The following is a 22,063-nucleotide window of genomic DNA, read 5'->3' as shown; positions in this document are numbered from 1 at the left end:
ACTTTCTCAGGTGGTGTGTGAGATTGTGTTAGGCAGGGTTGGTGTAACTTTCTCAGGTGGTGTGTGAGATTGTGTTAGGCAGGGTTGGTGTGACTTTCTCAGGTGGTGTGTGAGATTGTGTTAGGCAGGGTTGGTGTGACTTTCTCAGGTGGTGTGTGAGATTGTGTGAGGCAGGGGGTGTGAGCGCCATGGCGGCAGTGTTGATAAACACAGCGATGCTGAACTACCGCCTCACTTCCTCCCACGCCTGTTCAGGATTGACTGCATGTGCGACGTCGGACAGCGCATCAGATACCAGGGAGTTTAGGATTGACTGCCTGCTCGACGTCGGACAGCGCATCAGATACCAGGGAGTTTAGGATTGACTGCCTGCTCGACGTCCAACAGCGCATCAGATACCAGGGAGTTTAGGTTTGACTGCCTGCTCGACGTCCAACAGCGCATCAGATACCAGGGAGTTTAGGTTTGACTGCCTGCTCGACGTCCAACAGCGCATCAGATACCAGGGAGTTCAGGATTGACTGCCTGCTCGACGTCGGACAGCGCATCAGATACCAGGGAGTTCAGGTTTGACTGCCTGCTCGACGTCGGACAGCGCATCAGATACCAGGGAGTTCAGGGTTGACTGCCTGCTCGACGTCCAACAGCGCATCAGATACCAGGGAGTTCAGGGTTGACTGCCTGCTCGACGTCCAACAGCGCATCAGATACCAGGGAGTTTAGGTTTGACTGCCTGCTCGACGTCGGACAGCGCATCATAGATACCAGGGAGTTTAGGTTTGACTGCCTGCTCGACGTCGGACAGCGCATCAGATACCAGGGAGTTCAGGATTGACTGCCTGCTCGACGTCCAACAGCACATCAGATACCAGGGAGTTTAGGATTGACTGCCTGCTCGACGTCGGACAGCGCATCAGATACCAGGGAGTTTAGGATTGACTGCCTGCTCGACGTCCAACAGCGCATCAGATACCAGGGAGTTTAGGATTGACTGCCTGCTCGACGTCCAACAGCGCATCAGATACCAGGGAGTTTAGGTTTGACTACCTGCTCGACGTCAGACAGCGCATCAGATACCAGGGAGTTTAGGTTTGACTACCTGCTCGACGTCAGACAGCGCATCAGATACCAGGGAGTTTAGGATTGACTGCCTGCTCGACGTCCAACAGCGCATCAGATACCAGGGAGTTTAGGTTTGACTACCTGCTCGACGTCAGACAGCGCATCAGATACCAGGGAGTTTAGGATTGACTGCCTGCTCGACGTCCAACAGCGCATCAGATACCAGGGAGTTTAGGATTGACTGCCTGCTCGACGTCCAACAGCGCATCAGATACCAGGGAGTTTAGGATTGACTGCCTGCTCGACGTCCAACAGCGCATCAGATACCAGGGAGTTTAGGATTGACTGCCTGCTCGACGTCAGACAGCGCATCAGATACCAGGGAGTTCAGGATTGACTGCCTGCTCGACGTCCAACAGCGCATCAGATACCAGGGAGTTCAGGATTGACTGCCTGCTCGACGTCCAACAGCGCATCAGATACCAGGGAGTTCAGGATTGACTGCCTGCTCAACGTCGGACAGCGCATCAGATACCAGGGAGTTTAGGATTGACTGCCTGCTCAACGTCGGACAGCGCATCATAGATACCAGGGAGTTTAGGATTGACTGCCTGCTCGACGTCCAACAGTGTATCAGATACCAGGGAGTTCAGGATTGACTGCCTGCTCGACGTCAGACAGCGCATCAGATACCAGGGAGTTTAGGTTTGACTGCCTGCTCGACGTCGGACAGCGCATCATAGATACCAGGGAGTTTAGGTTTGACTGCCTGCTCGACGTCGGACAGCGCATCAGATACCAGGGAGTTCAGGATTGACTGCCTGCTCGACGTCCAACAGCACATCAGATACCAGGGAGTTTAGGATTGACTGCCTGCTCGACGTCGGACAGCGCATCAGATACCAGGGAGTTTAGGATTGACTGCCTGCTCGACGTCCAACAGCGCATCAGATACCAGGGAGTTTAGGATTGACTGCCTGCTCGACGTCCAACAGCGCATCAGATACCAGGGAGTTTAGGTTTGACTACCTGCTCGACGTCAGACAGCGCATCAGATACCAGGGAGTTTAGGTTTGACTACCTGCTCGACGTCAGACAGCGCATCAGATACCAGGGAGTTTAGGATTGACTGCCTGCTCGACGTCCAACAGCGCATCAGATACCAGGGAGTTTAGGTTTGACTACCTGCTCGACGTCAGACAGCGCATCAGATACCAGGGAGTTTAGGATTGACTGCCTGCTCGACGTCCAACAGCGCATCAGATACCAGGGAGTTTAGGATTGACTGCCTGCTCGACGTCCAACAGCGCATCAGATACCAGGGAGTTTAGGATTGACTGCCTGCTCGACGTCCAACAGCGCATCAGATACCAGGGAGTTTAGGCTTGACTGCCTGCTCGACGTCAGACAGCGCATCAGATACCAGGGAGTTCAGGATTGACTGCCTGCTCGACGTCCAACAGCGCATCAGATACCAGGGAGTTCAGGATTGACTGCCTGCTCGACGTCCAACAGCGCATCAGATACCAGGGAGTTCAGGATTGACTGCCTGCTCAACGTCGGACAGCGCATCAGATACCAGGGAGTTTAGGATTGACTGCCTGCTCAACGTCGGACAGCGCATCAGATACCAGGGAGTTTAGGTTTGACTGCCTGCTCGACGTCCAACAGGGTATCAGATACCAGGGAGTTCAGGTTTGACTGCCTGCTCGACGTCAGACAGCGCATCAGATACCAGGGAGTTTAGGTTTGACTGCCTGCTCGACGTCCAACAGCGCATCAGATACCAGGGAGTTTAGGGTTGACTGCCTGCTCGACGTCCAACAGTGCATCAGATACCAGGGAGTTCAGGATTGACTGCATGCTCGACGTCAGACAGCGCATCAGATACCAGGGAGTTCAGGTTTGACTGCCTGCTCGACGTCGGACAGCGCATCAGATACCAGGGAGTTCAGGTTTGACTGCCTGCTCGACGTCAGACAGCGCATCAGATACCAGGGAGTTCAGGATTGACTGCCTGCTCGACGTCCAACAGCTCATCAGATACCAGGGAGTTTAGGTTTGACTGCCTGCTCGACGTCCAACAGCGCATCAGATACCAGGGAGTTCAGGTTTGACTGCCTGCTCGACGTCAGACAGCGCATCAGATACCAGGGAGTTCAGGATTGACTGCCTGCTCGACGTCGAACAGCACATCATAGATACCAGGGAAGGACTCACCAGCGTATTTGTTATGACTGCTGGGAGTAAAGATCACATGCCTGAAAAGAGAGAAGATATGAGGCAATAACATCAAACGTATTATACAGCACTGAATGTGGGTCTCACCTGTAGAATGAGAGTGTACTGTACCTGGGTCTCACCTGTAGAATGAGAGTGTTCTGTACCTGGGTCTCACCTGTAGAATGAGAGTGTTCTGTACCTGGGTCTCACCTGTAGAATGAGAGTGCTCTGTACCTGGGTCTCACCTGTAGAATGAGAGTGCACTGTACCTGGGTCTCACCTGTAGAATGAGAGTGTACTGTACCTGGGTCTCACCTGTAGAATGAGAGTGTTCTGTACCTGGGTCTCACCTGTAGAATGAGTGTTCTGTACCTGGGTCTCACCTGTAGAATGAGTGTTCTGTACCTGGGTCTCACCTGTAGAATGAGAGTGTTCTGTACCTGGGTCTCACCTGTAGAATGAGAGTGTACTGTACCTGGGTCTCACCTGTAGAATGAGTGTACTGTACCTGGGTCTCACCTGTAGAATGAGAGATCACTGTACCTGGGTCTCACCTGTAGAATGAGAGTGTTCTGTACCTGGGTCTCACCTGTAGAATGAGAGTGCTCTGTACCTGGGTCTCACCTGTAGAATGAGAGTGTACTGTACCTGGGTCTCACCTGTAGAATGAGAGTACTATACCTGGGTCTCACTTGTAGAATGAGAGTACTATACCTGGGTCTCACTTGTAGAATGAGTGTACTGTACCTGGGTCTCACCTGTAGAATGAGAGTGTTCTGTACCTGGGTCTCACCTGTAGAATGAGAGTGTACTGTACCTGGGTCTCACCTGTAGAATGAGAGATCACTGTACCTGGGTCTCACCTGTAGAATGAGAGTGTACTGTACCTGGGTCTCACCTGTAGAATGAGTGTACTGTACCTGGGTCTCACCTGTAGAATGAGAGTGTTCTGTACCTGGGTCTCACCTGTAGAATGAGAGTGTTCTGTACCTGGGTCTCACCTGTAGAATGAGAGTGTTCTGTACCTGGGTCTCACCTGTAGAATGAGAGTGTACTGTACCTGGGTCTCACCTGTAGAATGAGAGTGTTCTGTACCTGGGTCTCACCTGTAGAATGAGAGTGCTCTGTACCTGGGTCTCACCTGTAGAATGAGAGTGCTCTGTACCTGGGTCTCACCTGTAGAATGAGAGTGTACTGTACCTGGGTCTCACCTGTAGAATGAGAGATCACTGTACCTGGGTCTCACCTGTAGAATGAGTGTTCTGTACCTGGGTCTCACCTGTAGAATGAGAGTACTATACCTGGGTCTCACCTGTAGAATGAGAGTGCTCTGTACCTGGGTCTCACCTGTAGAATGAGAGTACTATACCTGGGTCTCACCTGTAGAATGAGAGTGTACTGTACCTGGGTCTCACCTGTAGAATGAGTGTTCTGTACCTGGGTCTCACCTGTAGAATGAGTGTTCTGTACCTGGGTCTCACCTGTAGAATGAGTGTACTGTACCTGGGTCTCACTTGTAGAATGAGAGTGTTCTGTACCTGGGTCTCACCTGTAGAATGAGAGTGCTCTGTACCTGGGTCTCACCTGTAGAATGAGAGTGTACTGTACCTGGGTCTCACCTGTAGAATGAGAGTGCTCTGTACCTGGGTCTCACCTGTAGAATGAGAGTGCACTGTACCTGGGTCTCACCTGTAGAATGAGAGTGCTCTGTACCTGGGTCTCACCTGTAGAATGAGAGTGTACTGTACCTGGGTCTCACCTGTAGAATGAGTGTACTGTACCTGGGTCTCACCTGTAGAATGAGAGTGCTCTGTACCTGGGTCTCACCTGTAGAATGAGAGTGTACTGTACCTGGGTCTCACCTGTAGAATGAGAGTGTACTGTACCTGGGTCTCACCTGTAGAATGAGAGTGTACTGTACCTGGGTCTCACCTGTAGAATGAGAGATCACTGTACCTTGGTCTCACCTGTAGAATGAGAGTGTACTGTACCTGGGTCTCACCTGTAGAATGAGAGTGTACTGTACCTGGGTCTCACCTGTAGAATGAGAGATCACTGTACCTGGGTCTCACCTGTAGAATGAGAGATCACTGTACCTGGGTCTCACCTGTAGAATGAGAGTGCTCTGTACCTGAGTCTCACCTGTAGAATGAGAGTGCACTGTACCTGAGTCTCACCTGTAGAATGAGAGAGTACTATACCTGGGTCTCACTTGTAGAATGAGAGTACTATACCTGGGTCTCACTTGTAGAATGAGAGTGCACTGTACCTGGGTCTCACCTGTAGAATGAGAGTACTATACCTGGGTCTCACTTGTAGAATGAGAGTGCACTGTACCTGGGTCTCACCTATAGAATGAGAGTACTATACCTGGGTCTCACTTGTAGAATGAGAGTGTACTGTACCTGGGTCTCACCTGTAGAATGAGTGTTCTGTACCTGGGTCTCACCTGTAGAATGAGAGTGTTCTGTACCTGGGTCTCACCTGTAGAATGAGAGTGTACTGTACCTGGGTCTCACCTGTAGAATGAGAGATCACTGTACCTGGGTCTCACTTGTAGAATGAGAGTGCACTGTACCTGGGTCTGACCTGTAGAATGAGAGATCACTGTACCTGGATCTGACCTGTAGAATGAGTGTACTGTACCTGGGTCTCACCTGTAGAATGAGTGTTCTGTACCTGGGTCTCACCTGTAGAATGAGTGTACTGTACCTGGGTCTCACCTGTAGAATGAGAGACCACTGTACCTGGGTCTCACCTGTAGAATGAGAGTGTACTGTACCTGGGTCTCACCTGTAGAATGAGAGATCACTGTACCTGGGTCTCACCTGTAGAATGAGAGTGTTCTGTACCTGGGTCTCACCTGTAGAATGAGAGTACTATACCTGATGAGGCATTCAGAATGAGTGTCTATGTAAATGTATGTGTTTTTTTCTCTTACCAAATAAGACCCTGTATGTCTCAAGAGCATCAGTGTTTCTGTCCCAGCAGAGTGATGGTGTGGGAGCAATTTGTCAGCGAGCCAGCGTATTGACTGGCATCCAGGCTGAGGAGCTGGGAATCAGCCAATAGGAAGGTGAGGCATCTCCTGACCTCAGCTACGGCTCTGAGCTTCTGGAAGGAAGGGTCGTAGAACCTCTCCACCAACTCAAAAGTCTCATACACACTGTGATACACTGAGTAGCTGCTGTACCGCTCTGTCTTCTACAAAGTAGAATTACACACACAGAGGTTTGAAAAAACATGAATGGTTATTTCTACATCAAATGCCCAATAATGGCCCCCTATACTGGTGGTGGTGATGGGCTGTTGTGTTGCATCAACAGGACATCAGCAATGTTCTCCTGTCTCCAGGTTCCCCGTCCGCCCCCAGAACAATGTCTCTCTCACCCTGTTCTTGGTGTATCTGGCCCTGCCTGCTGCGATGCCGAGTCGGGATTAAATAAACCTCAGTCACAGCCTGAACCCAGTTATCTGGTCCTACAGAGGGAGAGATAAGTCGCTCTGGATAAAGGTGTCTGCTAAATAACTCAAATGCAAATCAAATCAATCAGTTGATAAAAGTGCCTATGTGATCAGAGTGATAATAAGTCTATGGTGGTTGGTGATGGGTCTGACTTGGCTGTATCGCAGTCATCTGTCCAGCTGTCCTGCCTCATACAGAGACACCACCTCCTCTGGACACAGAGAGAGAGATGGAGAGCGGAACAAACAAATGTTTTCTGCACTGGCATGCATCTGCAGGCGTGAGGTCGTGTATTGTAGTTAGAGACTTGCTATGACCACTCTGAGCCTGTAGGTGGCAGCAATACCCATTGTGATGTCCAGTGTGACCATTCAATCTATTTAGATAAAGTATATTGGTGTTAGTCTGGAACTGCGTTGGTCTATACCCTGTGGATGTAACCGCCTCTTCCGTTTTACCTCTCTAATATTTTGAATGGACTTCACGATTATATCATGAAATTCGTGAAAACATGGGTCATATATAAAATTACATTTGTGTTTGTGGATGAATTTACTTCTGCCAGATGCCTTTTATTGTGTTTTAGTGCTGAAAACCATTGCGTTACGTTTTTCCCAATTGAATACCATTGAAAAAGTCTAGAAAAGTCCCTGGAAAACAAGGTGTAATCCTGAAATGGACAGTTGATCGACAGTTGATTCAAGTTGACCTGTTTGGTGATGTCATACATCAAGGTGTGGAGAGAGGGGGTGCAGTTTATCCCCAATGTGTACATACCTGCAGTGCACACACACCTGAGTGTCATTTTCCAGCAGTCCAAACTCCTGTGTCTCAACTGGCAAATACAATGGTCCAAATACACAAACAGAAAGTACTTCACTGGTTTTTTTTTGCCAGAGAAAACACATTCTGGGCCAAATGCATTTAACCTCTAAAATACAGTATACACCACGTCTCAATGACAAACACAATATGAGGAAACAGGCTTGATAGAACATTCTGGAACTCCTCCAGACTGCTACAATATGGGAACAGTCATCCTTAAGAGTTTTGCATGCAAATTAGTATCTACTGTTTTCATGATGCAGCTATAGTCATAAAGACTCATCTCAGTACATAGTGGTGTGTGTGCGTGTTTAAATGCATGTGTGTGTTAATCTGATCTCCCCACACACACACCTTTGCTGAGCAGTTTCTCGACGCTCCTCACACTCTGGTGCACCCCGTTACCGGGTCGACCCCCCCAAACATCCAAGCATTCCGGTGGCCCCCGATGATCACATAGCGATCTGCCAACAACAGAGGGAGCATGGGGGAGAGAGGGAGCATGGGGGAGAGAGGGAGCATGGGGGAGAGCGGGAGCATGGGGGAGAGCGGGAGCATGGGGGAGAGCGGGAGCATGGGGGAGAGCGGGAGCATGGGGGAGAGCGGGAGCATGGGGGAGAGCGGGAGCATGGGGGAGAGCGGGAGCATGGGGGAGAGAGGGAGCATGGGGGAGAGAGGGAGCATGGGGGAGAGCGGGAGCATGGGGGAGAGAGGGAGCATGGGGGAGAGCGGGAGCATGGGGGAGAGCGGGAGCATGGGGGAGAGCGGGAGCATGGGGGAGAGCGGGAGCATGGGGGAGAGAGGGAGCATGGGGGAGAGAGGGAGCATGGGGGAGAGCGGGAGCATGGGGGAGAGCGGGAGCATGGGGGAGAGAGGGAGCATGGGGGAGAGCGGGAGCATGGGGGAGAGCGGGAGCATGGGGGAGAGCGGGAGCATGGGGGAGAGAGGGAGCATGGGGGAGAGAGGGAGCATGGGGGAGAGCGGGAGCATGGGGGAGAGCGGGAGCATGGGGGAGAGCGGGAGCATGGGGGAGAGCGGGAGCATGGGGGAGAGCGGGAGCATGGGGGAGAGCGGGAGCATGGGGGAGAGCGGGAGCATGGGGGAGAGAGGGAGCATGGGGGAGAGAGGGAGCATGGGGGAGAGCGGGAGCATGGGGGAGAGAGGGAGCATGGGGGAGAGAGGGAGCATGGGGGAGAGAGGGAGCATGGGGGAGAGAGGGAGCATGGGGGAGAGAGGGAGCATGGGGGAGAGAGAGGATGGGGGAGAGAGAGGATGGGGGAGAGGGGTCACAATCACCATCTGCTGTGCTCCTCACTCTGTTATGAATCAAGTGTTGTGCTATTTCAAATGAAACAGTGATGATAGATGTTGGTGTTGAGTGATGACTGGAAGCTCCATACAGTTACTGGGACACAACAAACTCTGAGCTATTGTCTCCCAACGTCATGTCCACTGGCTACACAAGCTGTGGGCCAAACGCTCACACAATGTTCCCATAAACCTGGTCAGCAGGTTACTAGAACATTCAGAGAAGGTTGTGGGAAGTGGTACCTGTCTCCACGGCCCCTGGTATCCTCCCGAGGACGTTGTATATCCGGGTCACCTGGTTGCTAGTGTGGATGTTCATACGCACCTTCCTGAGAACCACAGAGAGGAGACAGAGAGGAGACAGAAGACAGAGAGGAGACAGAGAGGAGACAGAAGACAGAGAGGAGACAGAGAGGAGACAGAAGACAGAGAGGAGACAGAGAGGAGACAGAAGACAGAGAGGAGACAGAAGACAGAGAGGAGACAGAGAGGAGACAGAAGACAGAGAGAAGACAGAGAGGAGACAGAAGACAGAGAGGAGGCAGAGAGGAGACAGAAGACAGAGAGGAGACAGAAGACAGAGAGGAGACAGAAGACAGAGAGGAGACAGAGAGGAGACAGAAGACAGAGAGGAGGCAGAGAGGAGACAGAAGACAGAGAGGAGGCAGAGAGGAGACAGAAGACAGAGAGGAGACAGAAGACAGAGAGGAGACAGAAGACAGAGAGGAGACAGAAGACAGAGAGGAGACAGAAGACAGAGAGGAGACAGAGAGGAGACAGAGAGGAGACAGAAGACAGAGAGAAGACAGAGAGGAGACAGAAGACAGAGAGGAGGCAGAGAGGAGACAGAAGACAGAGAGGAGACAGAAGACAGAGAGGAGACAGAGAGGAGACAGAGAGGAGACAGAAGACAGAGAGAAGACAGAGAGGAGACAGAAGACAGAGAGGAGGCAGAGAGGAGACAGAAGACAGAGAGGAGGCAGAGAGGAGACAGAAGACAGAGAGGAGACAGAAGACAGAGAGGAGACAGAGAGGAGACAGAAGACAGAGAGGAGGCAGAGAGGAGACAGAAGACAGAGAGGAGGCAGAGAGGAGACAGAAGACAGAGAGGAGACAGAGAGGAGACAGAAGACAGAGAGGAGACAGAGAGGAGACAGAAGACAGAGAGGAGACAGAGAGGAGACAGAAGACAGAGAGGAGACAGAGAGGAGACAGAAGACAGAGAGGAGACAGAAGACAGAGAGGAGACAGAGAGGAGACAGAAGACAGAGAGGAGACAGAGAGGAGACAGAAGACAGAGAGGAGACAGAAGACAGAGAGGAGGCAGAGAGGAGACAGAAGACAGAGAGGAGGCAGAAGACAGAGAGGAGACAGAGAGGAGACAGAAGACAGAGAGAAGACAGAGAGGAGACAGAAGACAGAGAGGAGGCAGAGAGGAGACAGAAGACAGAGAGGAGGCAGAGAGGAGACAGAAGACAGAGAGGAGGCAGAGAGGAGGCAGAGAGGAGGCAGAGAGGAGGCAGAGAGAGAGGAGGCTCTACGTTGTTGTTGCTGTTTTAGTATCCCCAATTGTCCTCCACTGCTGTTGATGGGAACAAAGAGAACCCTCTTTCCTCACCCCTAGTCTTGGTGCCAGAGCCCCCTCCCTCACCCCTAGTCTTGGTGCCAGAGCCCCCTGCCTCACCCCTAGCCTTGGTGCCAGAGCCCCCTCCCTCAACCCTAGCCTTGGTGCCAGAGCCCCCTCCCTCAACCCTAGTCTTGGTGCCAGAGCCCCCTCCCTCATCCCTAGCCTTGGTGCCAGAGCCCCCTCCCTCAACCCTAGTCTTGGTGCCAGAGCCCCCTCCCTCACCCCTAGCCTTGGTGCCAGAGCCCCCTCCCTCACCCCTAGCCTTGGTGCCAGAGCCCCCTCCCTCACCCCTAGGCTGGGTGCCAGTCTCTTCCTTCTCGCTTGCTTGATAATGAAGTAGGCCAAAGCACAAACAGATCTGGGAGCAGGCTACCTCAGCCCCGCTCATTGTGTGAAAATGTACGTGTGTGTGTGTCTCTCTCTCGCGCAGGACACACAAGGAGCTCTATTTTACTGCTCTGGGCAACACTCCAGAGAATTAGGGGGAGAGAGAGTGGGGATGAAATAAAAATAAAAATAGGAGAAGGAGAAGGATGATGGATGATGGAGAAAGAGGGCTAAGGGAGGAGGAGACTTCAGGGAGAGAGGTTTGAGAGGGGGAAGGGAGGGAGAGAGGTTTGAGGGGGAAGGGAGGGAGAGAGATTTGAGAGGGGGAAGGGAGGGAGAGAGGTTTGAGAGGGGGAAGGGAGGGAGAGAGGTTTGAGAGGGGGAAGGGAGGGAGAGAGAGACAGGTCTATGGTGTCTTACTGTGTACTAAATCTGTCAGTGAAGCCCGGTCCAATCCCATAAGACACATTACAGTTATTGGGTGGGATGTCTCCTCCCATATTCCTGCCAAGGGTGACATCATACAGGAAGATACATTACTCACAGGAAATGTGCGTGTGTGTGTGTGAGCTCCGATTGGTTGCCATCATAATACTCACTTTAGTGGATGGCATCATGGTAACCAATAGGATGCACTGGAATCTTAGGAAGCCCCCCCCCCCCCAGGCTGTACCTGTAAGTGTATTCTGGAGGAGGAGAGAATGTTACAGTCCCCCTTTATCACAGAAACATCCGTCTTTATAAGAACACACACCATTAGCAGGGAATCCTATGTACAGTACCTGAAGTCCTGGGCCCAGTAGTCTACAGGGTCCGAGAACATGATTATACCGTTCGCCCCATGAAGCATCACATTCTTCACCTACAGAGGGATGGAGAGAGAGAGATGAGAGAAGGGTAGAGTAGGGGGATAGGTAGAGAGAGGTGGAAAGAGAGAGAAAGACCTTCTTTCCTCTGAAGATATTTCCATGACTGTAGTGGAGGGGCTGATATCTGGGGTTATAGCACCGTCTAGTGACTGTAGTGGAGGGGCTGATATCTGAGGTTATAGCACCGTCTAGTGACTGTAGTGGAGGGGCTGATATCTGAGGTTATAGCACCGTCTAGTGACTGTAGTGGAGGGGCTGATATCTGAGGTTATAGCACCGTCTAGTGACTGTAGTGGAGGGGCTGATATCTGAGGTTATAGCACCGTCTAGTGACTGTAGTGGAGGGGCTGATATCTGAGGTTATAGCACCGTCTAGTGACTGTAGTGGAGGGGCTGATATCTGGGGTTATAGCACCGTCTAGTGACTGTAGTGGAGGGGCTGATATCTGGGGTTATAGCACCGTCTAGTGACTGTAGTGGAGGGGCTGATATCTGGGGTTATAGCACCGTCTAGTGACTGTAGTGGAGGGGCTGATATCTGAGGTTATAGCACCGTCTAGTGACTGTAGTGGAGGGGCTGATATCTGGGGTTATAGCACCGTCTAGTGACTGTAGTGGAGGGGCTGATATCTGGGGTTATAGCACCGTCTAGTGACTGTAGTGGAGGGGCTGATATCTGAGGTTATAGCACCGTCTAGTGACTGTAGTGGAGGGGCTGATATCTGAGGTTATAGCACCGTCTAGTGACTGTAGTGGAGGGGCTGATATCTGGGGTTATAGCACCGTCTAGTGACTGTAGTGGAGGGGCTGATATCTGAGGTTATAGCACCGTCTAGTGACTGTAGTGGAGGGGCTGATATCTGAGGTTATAGCACCGTCTAGTGACTGTAGTGGAGGGGCTGATATCTGAGGTTATAGCACCGTCTAGTGACTGTAGTGGAGGGGCTGATATCTGGGGTTATAGCACCGTCTAGTGACTGTAGTGGAGGGGCTGATATCTGAGGTTATAGCACCGTCTAGTGACTGTAGTGGAGGGGCTGATATCTGAGGTTATAGCACCGTCTAGTGACTGTAGTGGAGGGGCTGATATCTGGGGTTATAGCACCGTCTAGTGACTGTAGTGGAGGGGCTGATATCTGAGGTTATAGCACCGTCTAGTGACTGTAGTGGAGGGGCTGATATCTGAGGTTATAGCACCGTCTAGTGACTGTAGTGGAGGGGCTGATATCTGAGGTTATAGCACCGTCTAGTGACTGTAGTGGAGGGGCTGATATCTGAGGTTATAGCACCGTCTAGTGACTGTAGTGGAGGGGCTGATATCTGAGGTTATAGCACCGTCTAGTGACTGTAGTGGAGGGGCTGATATCTGAGGTTATAGCACCGTCTAGTGACTGTAGTGGAGGGGCTGATATCTGAGGTTATAGCACCGTCTAGTGACTGTAGTGGAGGGGCTGATATCTGAGGTTATAGCACCGTCTAGTGACTGTAGTGGAGGGGCTGATATCTGAGGTTATAGCACCGTCTAGTGACTGTAGTGGAGGGGCTGATATCTGAGGTTATAGCACCGTCTAGTGACTGTAGTGGAGGGGCTGATATCTGAGGTTATAGCACCGTCTAGTGACTGTAGTGGAGGGGCTGATATCTGAGGTTATAGCACCGTCTAGTGACTGTAGTGGAGGGGCTGATATCTGAGGTTATAGCACCGTCTAGTGACTGTAGTGGAGGGGCTGATATCTGAGGTTATAGCACCGTCTAGTGACTGTAGTGGAGGGGCTGATATCTGAGGTTATAGCACCGTCTAGTGACTGTAGTGGAGGGGCTGATATCTGACGGTAGGCAATTAAGGTCACAGTTATGAAAACTTAGGACACTAAAGAGGCCTTTCTACTGACTCTAAAAACACCAAAAGGAAGATGCCCAGGGTCCCTGCTCATCTGCGTGAACGTACCTTAGGCATGCTGCAAGGAGGCATGAGGACTGCAGATGTGGCCAGGGCAATAAATTGCAATATCCGTACTGCAAGATGCCCAAGACAGCGCTACAGGGAGACAGGATGGACAGCTGATCGTCTTCACAGTGGCAGACCACGTGTAACAACTGCAGAGGACCGGTACATCCGAACATCACACCTGCGGGACATGTACAGGATGGCAACAACTGCCCGAGTTACACCAGGAACACACAATCCCTCCATCAGTGCTCAGACTGTCTGCAATAGGCTGAGAGGCTGTACTGAGGGCTTGTAGGCCTGTTCTAAGGCAGGTCCTCACCAGACATCATTGGCAACAACGTCGCCTATGGGCACCAACCCACCGTCGCTGGACCAGACAGGACTGGCAGAAAGCTCTTTTCACTGACGAGTCGCGGTTTTGTCTCACCAGGGGTGATGGTCGGATATGCTTTTATTGTCGAAGGAATGAGCGTTACACCGAGGCCTGTACTCTGGAGCAGGATCAACTTGGAGGTGGAGGGTCCGTCATGGTCTGGGGCGGTGTGTCACAGCATCATCGGACTGAGCTTGTTGTCATTGCAGGCAATCTCAACGCTGTGCGTTACAGGGAAGACCTCCTCCTTCCTCATGTGGTACCCTTCCTGCAGGCTCATCCTGACATGACCCTCCAGCATGACAATGCCACCAGCCATACTGCTCGTTCTGTGCGTGATTTCCTGCAAGACAGGAATGTCAGTGTTCTGCCATGGCCAGCGAAGAGCCCGGATCTCAATCCCATTGAGCACGTCTGGGACCTGTTGGATCGGAGGGTGAGGGCTAGGGCCATTCCCCCCAGAAATGTCCAGGAACTTGCAGGTGCCTCGGTGGAAGAGTGGGGTAACATCTCACAGCAAGAACTGGCAAATCTGGTGCAGTCCATGAGGAGGAGATGCACTGCAGTACTTAATGCAGCTGGTGGCCACACCAGATACTGACTTACTTTGACCCCCCCTCCCTTTGTTCAGGGACACATTATTCAATTTCTGTAAGTCACATATCTATGGAACTTGTTCAGTTTATGTCTCAGGTTGTTGAATCTTATGTTCATACAAATATTTACACATGTTAAGTTTGCTTAAAATAAACACAGTTGACAGTGAGAGGACATTTCTTTTTTTGCCGAGTTTAGAAGTTATGCACACACACGGATAAAGCTTAAGCTGTCAGTATATAATAGTCAGCACCACTGAAAACATTTAAAAATATACTTTATTTTCTTTCAAATTGTAAGAAAGCAGACAATCTGTGCATGATGTGATCTTATTGGAAAACTGAAATTTCTAATGAAAGGCAACCACTTCTGAAGTGAGAAAAAAAAAAAAGGCACCAACATTGAATATACTGTTTCCCTTCAAACATCATGAGTCCCTTTGAACATTCCCTGGCGACTCCAATTTACAGCATCAGAGAGATAGTACAATATAGAGATGACTAGCAACAGAGTATATTTCAGATCACAGGACAGTCTCCCCTGAGATTACAGAGAGCAGAGGTTCTCTGCCATACCATCAATCACCTGACTAACTACTAATAAAACTACAAATCCCAGTTACATAGGAAATTATAGCAGGTTCCCTTTTGGCATCATTCCCAAAATTGCATCTGACTGGCATGGCAAGAATCAGACAGTCTAGCGAGCGTGGTGAACACTTACAGTTACCGATTATATCTGACAACGTCCCAGCCATTTCAAACTTTACATTTATAAGCCATTGTAGACTTCAGGCTCGGTTCCAATTGGGAAAATGCCTAAAGATTAACCCTTTCCCTCCTACCCCCGTAGACCCTCTACAGTTTAGGGATGGGCTTGGCTGCCACAGCGATGCTCTCGATGGAACACTCGTCAGACCCCCGTCTGATCCTGAAGAAGCCCCCCTCGCCCCACTCCGTCCCCCAGCTGTTCTTCACCACCCAGAACTTCTGACCAGTGACGTGACATTGGCCGTAGCCCACCAGCAGCACCGCGTGGTTGGTCAGCTCAAACGGGTTGTTGGTGTCATGGAGGCCCGTGTGGTGGTAGATACCCTCCTTGTAGTGCATGAAGTCAGGATACACCTGGACGAGAACAGTGTGAGGAATACAGCTGGCCATTGTGACTTAGCAAACTAATACTGGCCATCACTCATATAGAGCTAGCCAATGCACAAACCAACGTGTGTGTCCCACCTCAAAGGCCACCCCCATGGGGCCGTTCTTGACCAGTTCCAGCATCATGGCAGACTCGCTGCAGCCTCCGTAGAACCCTCCCACGTAGCTGTAGTCCGAAGTGTAGTGGCGGAGACAGCCATCGGGAACGTCACACGGGGAATCTGTCCCAGCGTACGGATAACACGACTCTTCCACGATCCCAAAGTCCTGGACGTACTTTCCAATGAGGTAGGGGAAACCACCGTCACAACCTGAGGGGGAGGAAGTAAGAGGGCTTAGATATGGGAGAAATACACAAACACCGTTGAGGTACAATTATGCAGTGTGTGCTCGCTCATTACCTTGGGAGTACTGGGAGCAGGACACGACCTGCTGTGGGCTGAAGATGGGAGTCTCGGTGTTGTTGGTTTGGAGCCGGACACGAGCCTCCAACATTCCCATTAAGGCAAAGGAATAGCAGCTACCACACGAAGCTGGAGCCCACAGAGTACCAATCAAACCCTGCACTGTCACAACCAATCAAAAACCTCACTGCAATATCAGTCACCACTAAGAACCAGACACCCGGTCAAGCAGTCCGTGGATCATCTTTAACCTGCAACTAGTTCTGTGGGAATGAACCCTAAAAGCCAATTTATGCTTGAGCCGAAAATGTGGTCTTAGGCTTCGTATGGAGAGTGTGACGCAATTGTGGAGCCTCCGGAGGTACGCAGAGGCTAAATGAAGCTCCGTACCACATCTCGCCTCAAATTGTAACAACGCAGAGGGCTCCGTATAGCTCTGCATTGACATGATTGGTTGACGGGAGGTGGTACATCCTGTATAAACAAACTCACTTCCTTCACAATAGTTCTGCAGTAAATGCTGTACGGCCACTGTCGACCACGCAGAGCCTTTCAGGGAGGGCAGAAAGCCCCACTTCCTCACAGCTGGTAAAACCCCTCAACAGAGCTCCTAAATCCCAGCCCTGCCGTTGCCCTCTCAACCAGCTATGCAACAACTCACTACACACCAGCGCGCTGTGTCTGTGGGGTTGAGACGGGAACATTGGCCACTATAATCCAGGAGGGACCACTGATTTAGCAGTTCTCTAACTAGGAGAGGCAGCGGTACAGCATGACCTGTAGAGGACATTCCTAAGGCCTCAGACACAGCAGACAGGCTGAACATTAAACACAGGGGTTGGGAGAGGAGACATATTGCCAAGAGTCACAATAGACAAGTGTAGGTATTTGACCCGGCGTGCGTTACCCTGGTTTCGGACAGGACTGAGGTAGTTGACTCTGTTGACATCTCTCCAGTCCCAGCGCTCAGGGAGGCCGGCCGCCATCTTGGCTAGCGTTGCTGTCACAGGGGCGGGGCCAACACGTCTGGGGAGGAGCATAGACTCATCCAATAAGGGTACACCATGGACGTTTTTTGCAATGAATCCAAAATGAGTGTTCCTATTGAACACCTTTAGGTACTACCTCAGTTTTAGAGTCCTGTTTCATAGCTACTGACCACCACCAATGTGATCTCTTCCCCACTGTCTCCTGAGGTGATCACTAGTCCCCCCCCACACTATGGATTGGTGTCACAGCAATAACTGTACTTAGTTCCCACCATATTTCTGACACCAAACCATTCCTTTAAAATCCATGAGGGGGGAGTGAACAAGTGGAGAGAAAAATACAACTCAGCTGGAGGTTGAGAGAAACTTCAGGCATTTGTAAGCCCTTGTACAGAGTGCCTCTTACCATCCGTCATTCCAGAGCAGTCTGGACGAGTTGGGGCCAGAGACAGTGTTCCATTATCCTAAAACAGAACCCTCTAGCCTTGGCCTCATCTGCCATGACTATTCTCTCCAGGGGCGCAACTGTCACTGGGGACCTGTCCCTCCCACATTATGAAATTGCTTCCGTCACCCCCAGTTTGATCGTTGGAATGTGATACAAAATGAGGCAAAGGTGTGCATTAGGACCATGCGGACGCCTCTGAGCGGTCAGGTAGGCTGTGTGGAGTTTTTGAATGGATAATAAAATAATAAATGTCCCCCCCACTTACAAATAAAAAAGTCCCTGATTGTTACCCTTTCCTTTCAGAAGTTACACATCTCACAGCTGACGCAGACTCATCCTGCTTCTTGTGTGAAGTTCCCCAAAATGAGTTTCATAATTGAATTCCTGTTTCAATACATATTTTCCCAAGTGAGTGACTGTACCTGGGGATGTGTGAGGCTGGTCCCCCAGCCCTGTGCATTAGCTGCTGCAGAGTGTAGGTCTCATGTTCACTGTAGGCCGTGGCTTTCCAGGAGCTCTGGGCCACGTTGATGGAGTCAATGAAGTCCAGGTTGTGTTTGTAGGACCTCTGGAGGAACCTGGGGGAGGGGAGAGAGTAGTAAACAGACCGACACCAACCTGGGGGAGGAGCAAAGACTGCTTCTACATTGCTTGTCGTTTGGGGTTTTAGGCTGGGTTTCTGTATAACACTTTGTGACATTGGCTGATGTCAAATTGTACTTATAAAGCCCTTTTTTACAAGTACAATTTGACATACACCCCACATGAGTAAACAGACCCCACATGAGTAAACAGACCTACACAGCCTGAGGGAAGGAAAACAGAACAAAAGCAGGAGCACTAGAACAGCCAGAGGGAGAGAGCACTGCTCAGACCAGAACACATGACTCACACTTGACACACGATCAGTGACTGACAGCCAATGTAAAAGAGAGTCTAAACTAAGCAGACTGCTTGTTTTTCAATATGAGCAATGCTCACACTAAAAATGGGACCATGAATGAAAAATAGCCTTCTAGCCAACTATAGGACTTTAATGTGAAAACATGTGATTATTGGAGAGCATTATTATTGACGCACAGAGTGTGTCAAGCCTGCTATAAAACCCTGAGGCTACTCACAGGTCATTGGGATGGTAGCGGTGTGTGTGTACGGAGCGAGGGGCTATTGGGACAACCCTTTTGGCAGTGAAGCAGGCCCAGTTGTTCCCCAGAGAATCATGGACCCAGCCTGGCAGAGTCTGGTCACAGTAGCTGGTCACCTCAGAGCCCTGCTCAGAGTACTGGAACAGAGAGGAGAACAATCAGTCTGTGTACAAGGCATCCCTGTGTGTTGTGTAGAAAGAGGACAATCACATTGAATCTTTATGTCCAGAGTTGGAGATTAAAAAGCAGAAGAACAACAAGTCATTGATGTTTTATGCAAGTGGATGTGGCAGTTACCCTGATATCAGCTTTCAATATGAGAGAGAGAGCAGACAGTGTGATGTTATGAACAGCAGCAATGAGTAACTAACAATGGGCTTTTCCAGTGAAGCATGTGGTGTGTCACTGTGCTGAAACAAGTCCAGACAGTTTCAATAAGGAAGTACAAGTGACTTGCAGACATCAGCTCTACCATGTAGGAGGGACAACACTGAACATTTCCCCTGATCGTCACAAGGAAGTCACGCGAAAAAGCAAAACGAAATATAACCGAATGAAAAGTAACACAACACTGAAAGTAACTTTGAAACACAAGCCTGAAAGCATCAATGTAGCAACTGAAATGTAAGAGCCAGATGAGTGACTGAACCACCAGCCCTGCAATTACAGGAACGGTGACCAGCCATGTGTCTGAAACGTAATGTGCAAAGCTACAAGGTAGGAGGACTTCCATCGCAGCCGGCCCGCTCATTAGGTGGAATATTGATGGCATTGACTGAGCTAAACTGACCAAGATGTACCTCAAACACATAAAACCTCACAATTCTGCCCAAAAACAATGACAATTCCCCTCAACCAGTGGCATATGGGCTTTTTAGGTGAAAGCTGATGCCACCCTTTGATAAGCAGTGCCCACTTTGTTAAAGGCACAAAATATTTAGCTTGTCCATTCCCAGCACGCCTCTCCAGAGACCTGCTATAGAAACATCTGTGCAGCATTTCAACATCCCATCAAAATCCCTTTTAGCAGATAAAGGACATGGTAGAACAAGTAGGTGGCCTTTTCTGTAGCCTACAGGCTGGAGATATAATGACAATGTAATTCCATATCCACCAAAAATGTTCCAGACCTCTTGACAGAGATCGTAGTATGATACTATTATAGACTAAAGTGTAATCCTGAATGAAACACATAAGTGAGAGCTTAAACTTGCCTTGAAGAAGCCAAACCACTTGTAGTCATTGAGGACAACCTCAAAGCCCTGATTGTAGATGAGGGTGAAGAATCCCGTGTTCCCCAGGTCGTCCACCGCCACAGACAGCTTCTCCAGGTGCACCGTTATCGACTTATCAATGGTGTCTTTTTTTAAAACATACAGAGAGACATTTCGGTAATTAATTCAATTAAACTTTGGGCTTCTTCTGTATTGCAAAGTAAGACCGGGTAGACATTAACATTGGGCAGTGGTGAAAGTTGTATCAAGCATTGTATCATTGTTACAAAAGCACAAACAATAGCCTACAGACAAAGGCAATAGCAGACTACCGGGTCAAGTTAACACTTGAACCAATTAAAAGTTTGTTACATAGCCTACTTGATTGCTTAAAGCGTGAGGTTGTTCCGTATTTCCAGCTCTTACCCATCAGAGAGCAGTTGATGCCTTTGTCTTGTCCTCCCTTCGATACCTGGAACACCCAGGAGCCCAACAGGTCTTCATATGTGCAGTTGGCCGGGGTATCAGCCTGGGAGCCCTCCACCCAGAGCAGGACCACACACAACAACACACCGCTCACCTTCATCGCGTCACACTACGCTCCTGTTTACAGAACTACGCAGATATTTGAATCTACGTATAAGCACAACTAGAAAAAGGTAGACTATATTTCCCTGTACTTCGATGCACCTGCGAGACAGTGTTACGTCCTCTGCGCTTTTATACAATCAGAAGGAACGTTCCCTTCGGTCATATGACCCACCAGCTTCTCACGTGACTCGCTGCGTCTTGCTGCTGTGATTTTCTCGTCTTGCTTCCGGATCTCAATTCCACTGAGCACGTCTGGGACCTGTTGGATCCGAGGGTGAGGGCTAGGGCCATTCCCCCCAGAAAAGTTTATGTCTCAGTTATTGAATCTGGTTATGTTCATACAAATATTTACACATGTTAAGTTTGCTGAAAATAAACGCAGTCGACAGTGAGAGGACTTTTCTTTTTTTGCTGAGTTTATAAGGATTTAGTATAAGGATTAAGGTTAGGGTTAGAGCTAGGGTCAATAAAGTGTTATTGAGCTATATTGTATGCAAAAAAAAGGAAATTATAATATTTTACACTAACACAATTGCTCAGAGAAAGTCATATTTTTTCTCTCCAAAAAGGTAGGCATAAAATTGACCTCCCTAAAGATTCTTATAAAATAGTTTAGTAGTTTTAAAATTTGTGAATTTAATGTCTACTGCATTGTCCTTTTCTTGAATACCATTTTAAACGTGATACCAAAACAAAGTGTCCCCCACAGGGACAATAAAGTCAGTAAAGTAAAGTAGTTGGTCCCATATTTCCCAGCACGCAATGACTACATCAAGATTGTGACTCTACAACTTGTTGGATGCATTTGCAGTTCATTTTGGGCGTGTTTCAGATAATGTTGTGCCCAATAGAAATGAATGGTAAATAATGTATTGTGTGATTTTGGAGTCACTTTTATTATAAATAAGAATAGAATATTTCTAAACACTTATACATGAATGTGGGTGTTACCATGACTACGGATAATCCTGAATTAATCATTAATAATGATGAGTGAGAAGTTACAGAGGGTCAAAGTTTATTTACAATAAAAGTGACTCCAAAGTCATTATTTACCATTCATTTCTATTGGGCACAAAATAATCTGAACCAAAGGAACTGTAAATTCATCCAACAAGTTTGTAGAGTCACAAGCTTGATGTAGTCATTGCGTGCTAGGAATATGGAACCAACTACTAAACTTTTGACTACTTTATTTATTAGAATCTTTTGACCCCTGCCTTTTTGAGAAAAATAAGTGTTACTTGCTAAACTAAATCTCTTTCTCTGAGCAATTGTATTAGTATAAAATAATATAATTTTGCATACAATATAGCTCAGTATTTAAAACATTTATTTTATACAGTCATTATTGCCCATCTTTATCAAGGGTGTCAATAATTTCAGACCCCACTGTATCTGCCTATCAGGCATGTTCATAAAAATATACAAAAGTGAAATAGACAATAAAAATTAACAGTAAACATTACACATACAGAAGTTTCAAA

The 22,063-nt window shown here is 49.2% G+C and overlaps 1 protein-coding gene across 1 annotated transcript; it reads right to left on the bottom strand.

Moving 5' to 3' along the window:
• Positions 1-14,888: 14,888 nt before the first annotated feature.
• LOC120028730 (dipeptidyl peptidase 1-like) lies at positions 14,889-20,743 on the bottom strand. Its single transcript, XM_038973956.1, has 8 exons — positions 20,412-20,743; positions 19,986-20,131; positions 18,748-18,908; positions 18,049-18,204; positions 17,097-17,215; positions 16,187-16,318; positions 15,864-16,096; positions 14,889-15,752 (listed from the first exon to the last, which is right to left on the bottom strand). Exons 1-8 carry the CDS (start codon positions 20,569-20,571, stop codon positions 15,486-15,488), a joined length of 1,374 nt encoding a protein of 457 aa, XP_038829884.1. The 5' UTR covers positions 20,572-20,743; the 3' UTR covers positions 14,889-15,485.
• Between the last annotated feature and the right edge of the window lie 1,320 nt (positions 20,744-22,063).

This window comes from Salvelinus namaycush, chromosome 34, assembly GCF_016432855.1.
Source record: "Salvelinus namaycush isolate Seneca chromosome 34, SaNama_1.0, whole genome shotgun sequence".
Classification (NCBI taxonomy): domain Eukaryota; kingdom Metazoa; phylum Chordata; class Actinopteri; order Salmoniformes; family Salmonidae; genus Salvelinus; species Salvelinus namaycush.
Note: the sequence above shows the minus strand (reverse complement) of the source record. Positions and strands in the feature narration are given on the sequence as shown.

Bases quoted from the DNA above. Each gene is read 5' to 3' on its own strand.
- LOC120028730 (XM_038973956.1), bottom strand. From the start codon at position 20,571: ATGAAGGTGAGCGGTGTGTTGTTGTGTGTGGTCCTGCTCTGGGTGGAG. The intron at 18,909-19,985 runs GCAAGTTTAAGC...TCTCTGTTCCAG, and splicing joins AGTGGTTTGGCTTCTTCAAG to TACTCTGAGCAGGGCTCTGA. The intron at 17,216-18,048 runs GTACAGTCACTC...GCTCCTCCCCAG, and splicing joins CCAGCCTCACACATCCCCAG to ACGTGTTGGCCCCGCCCCTG.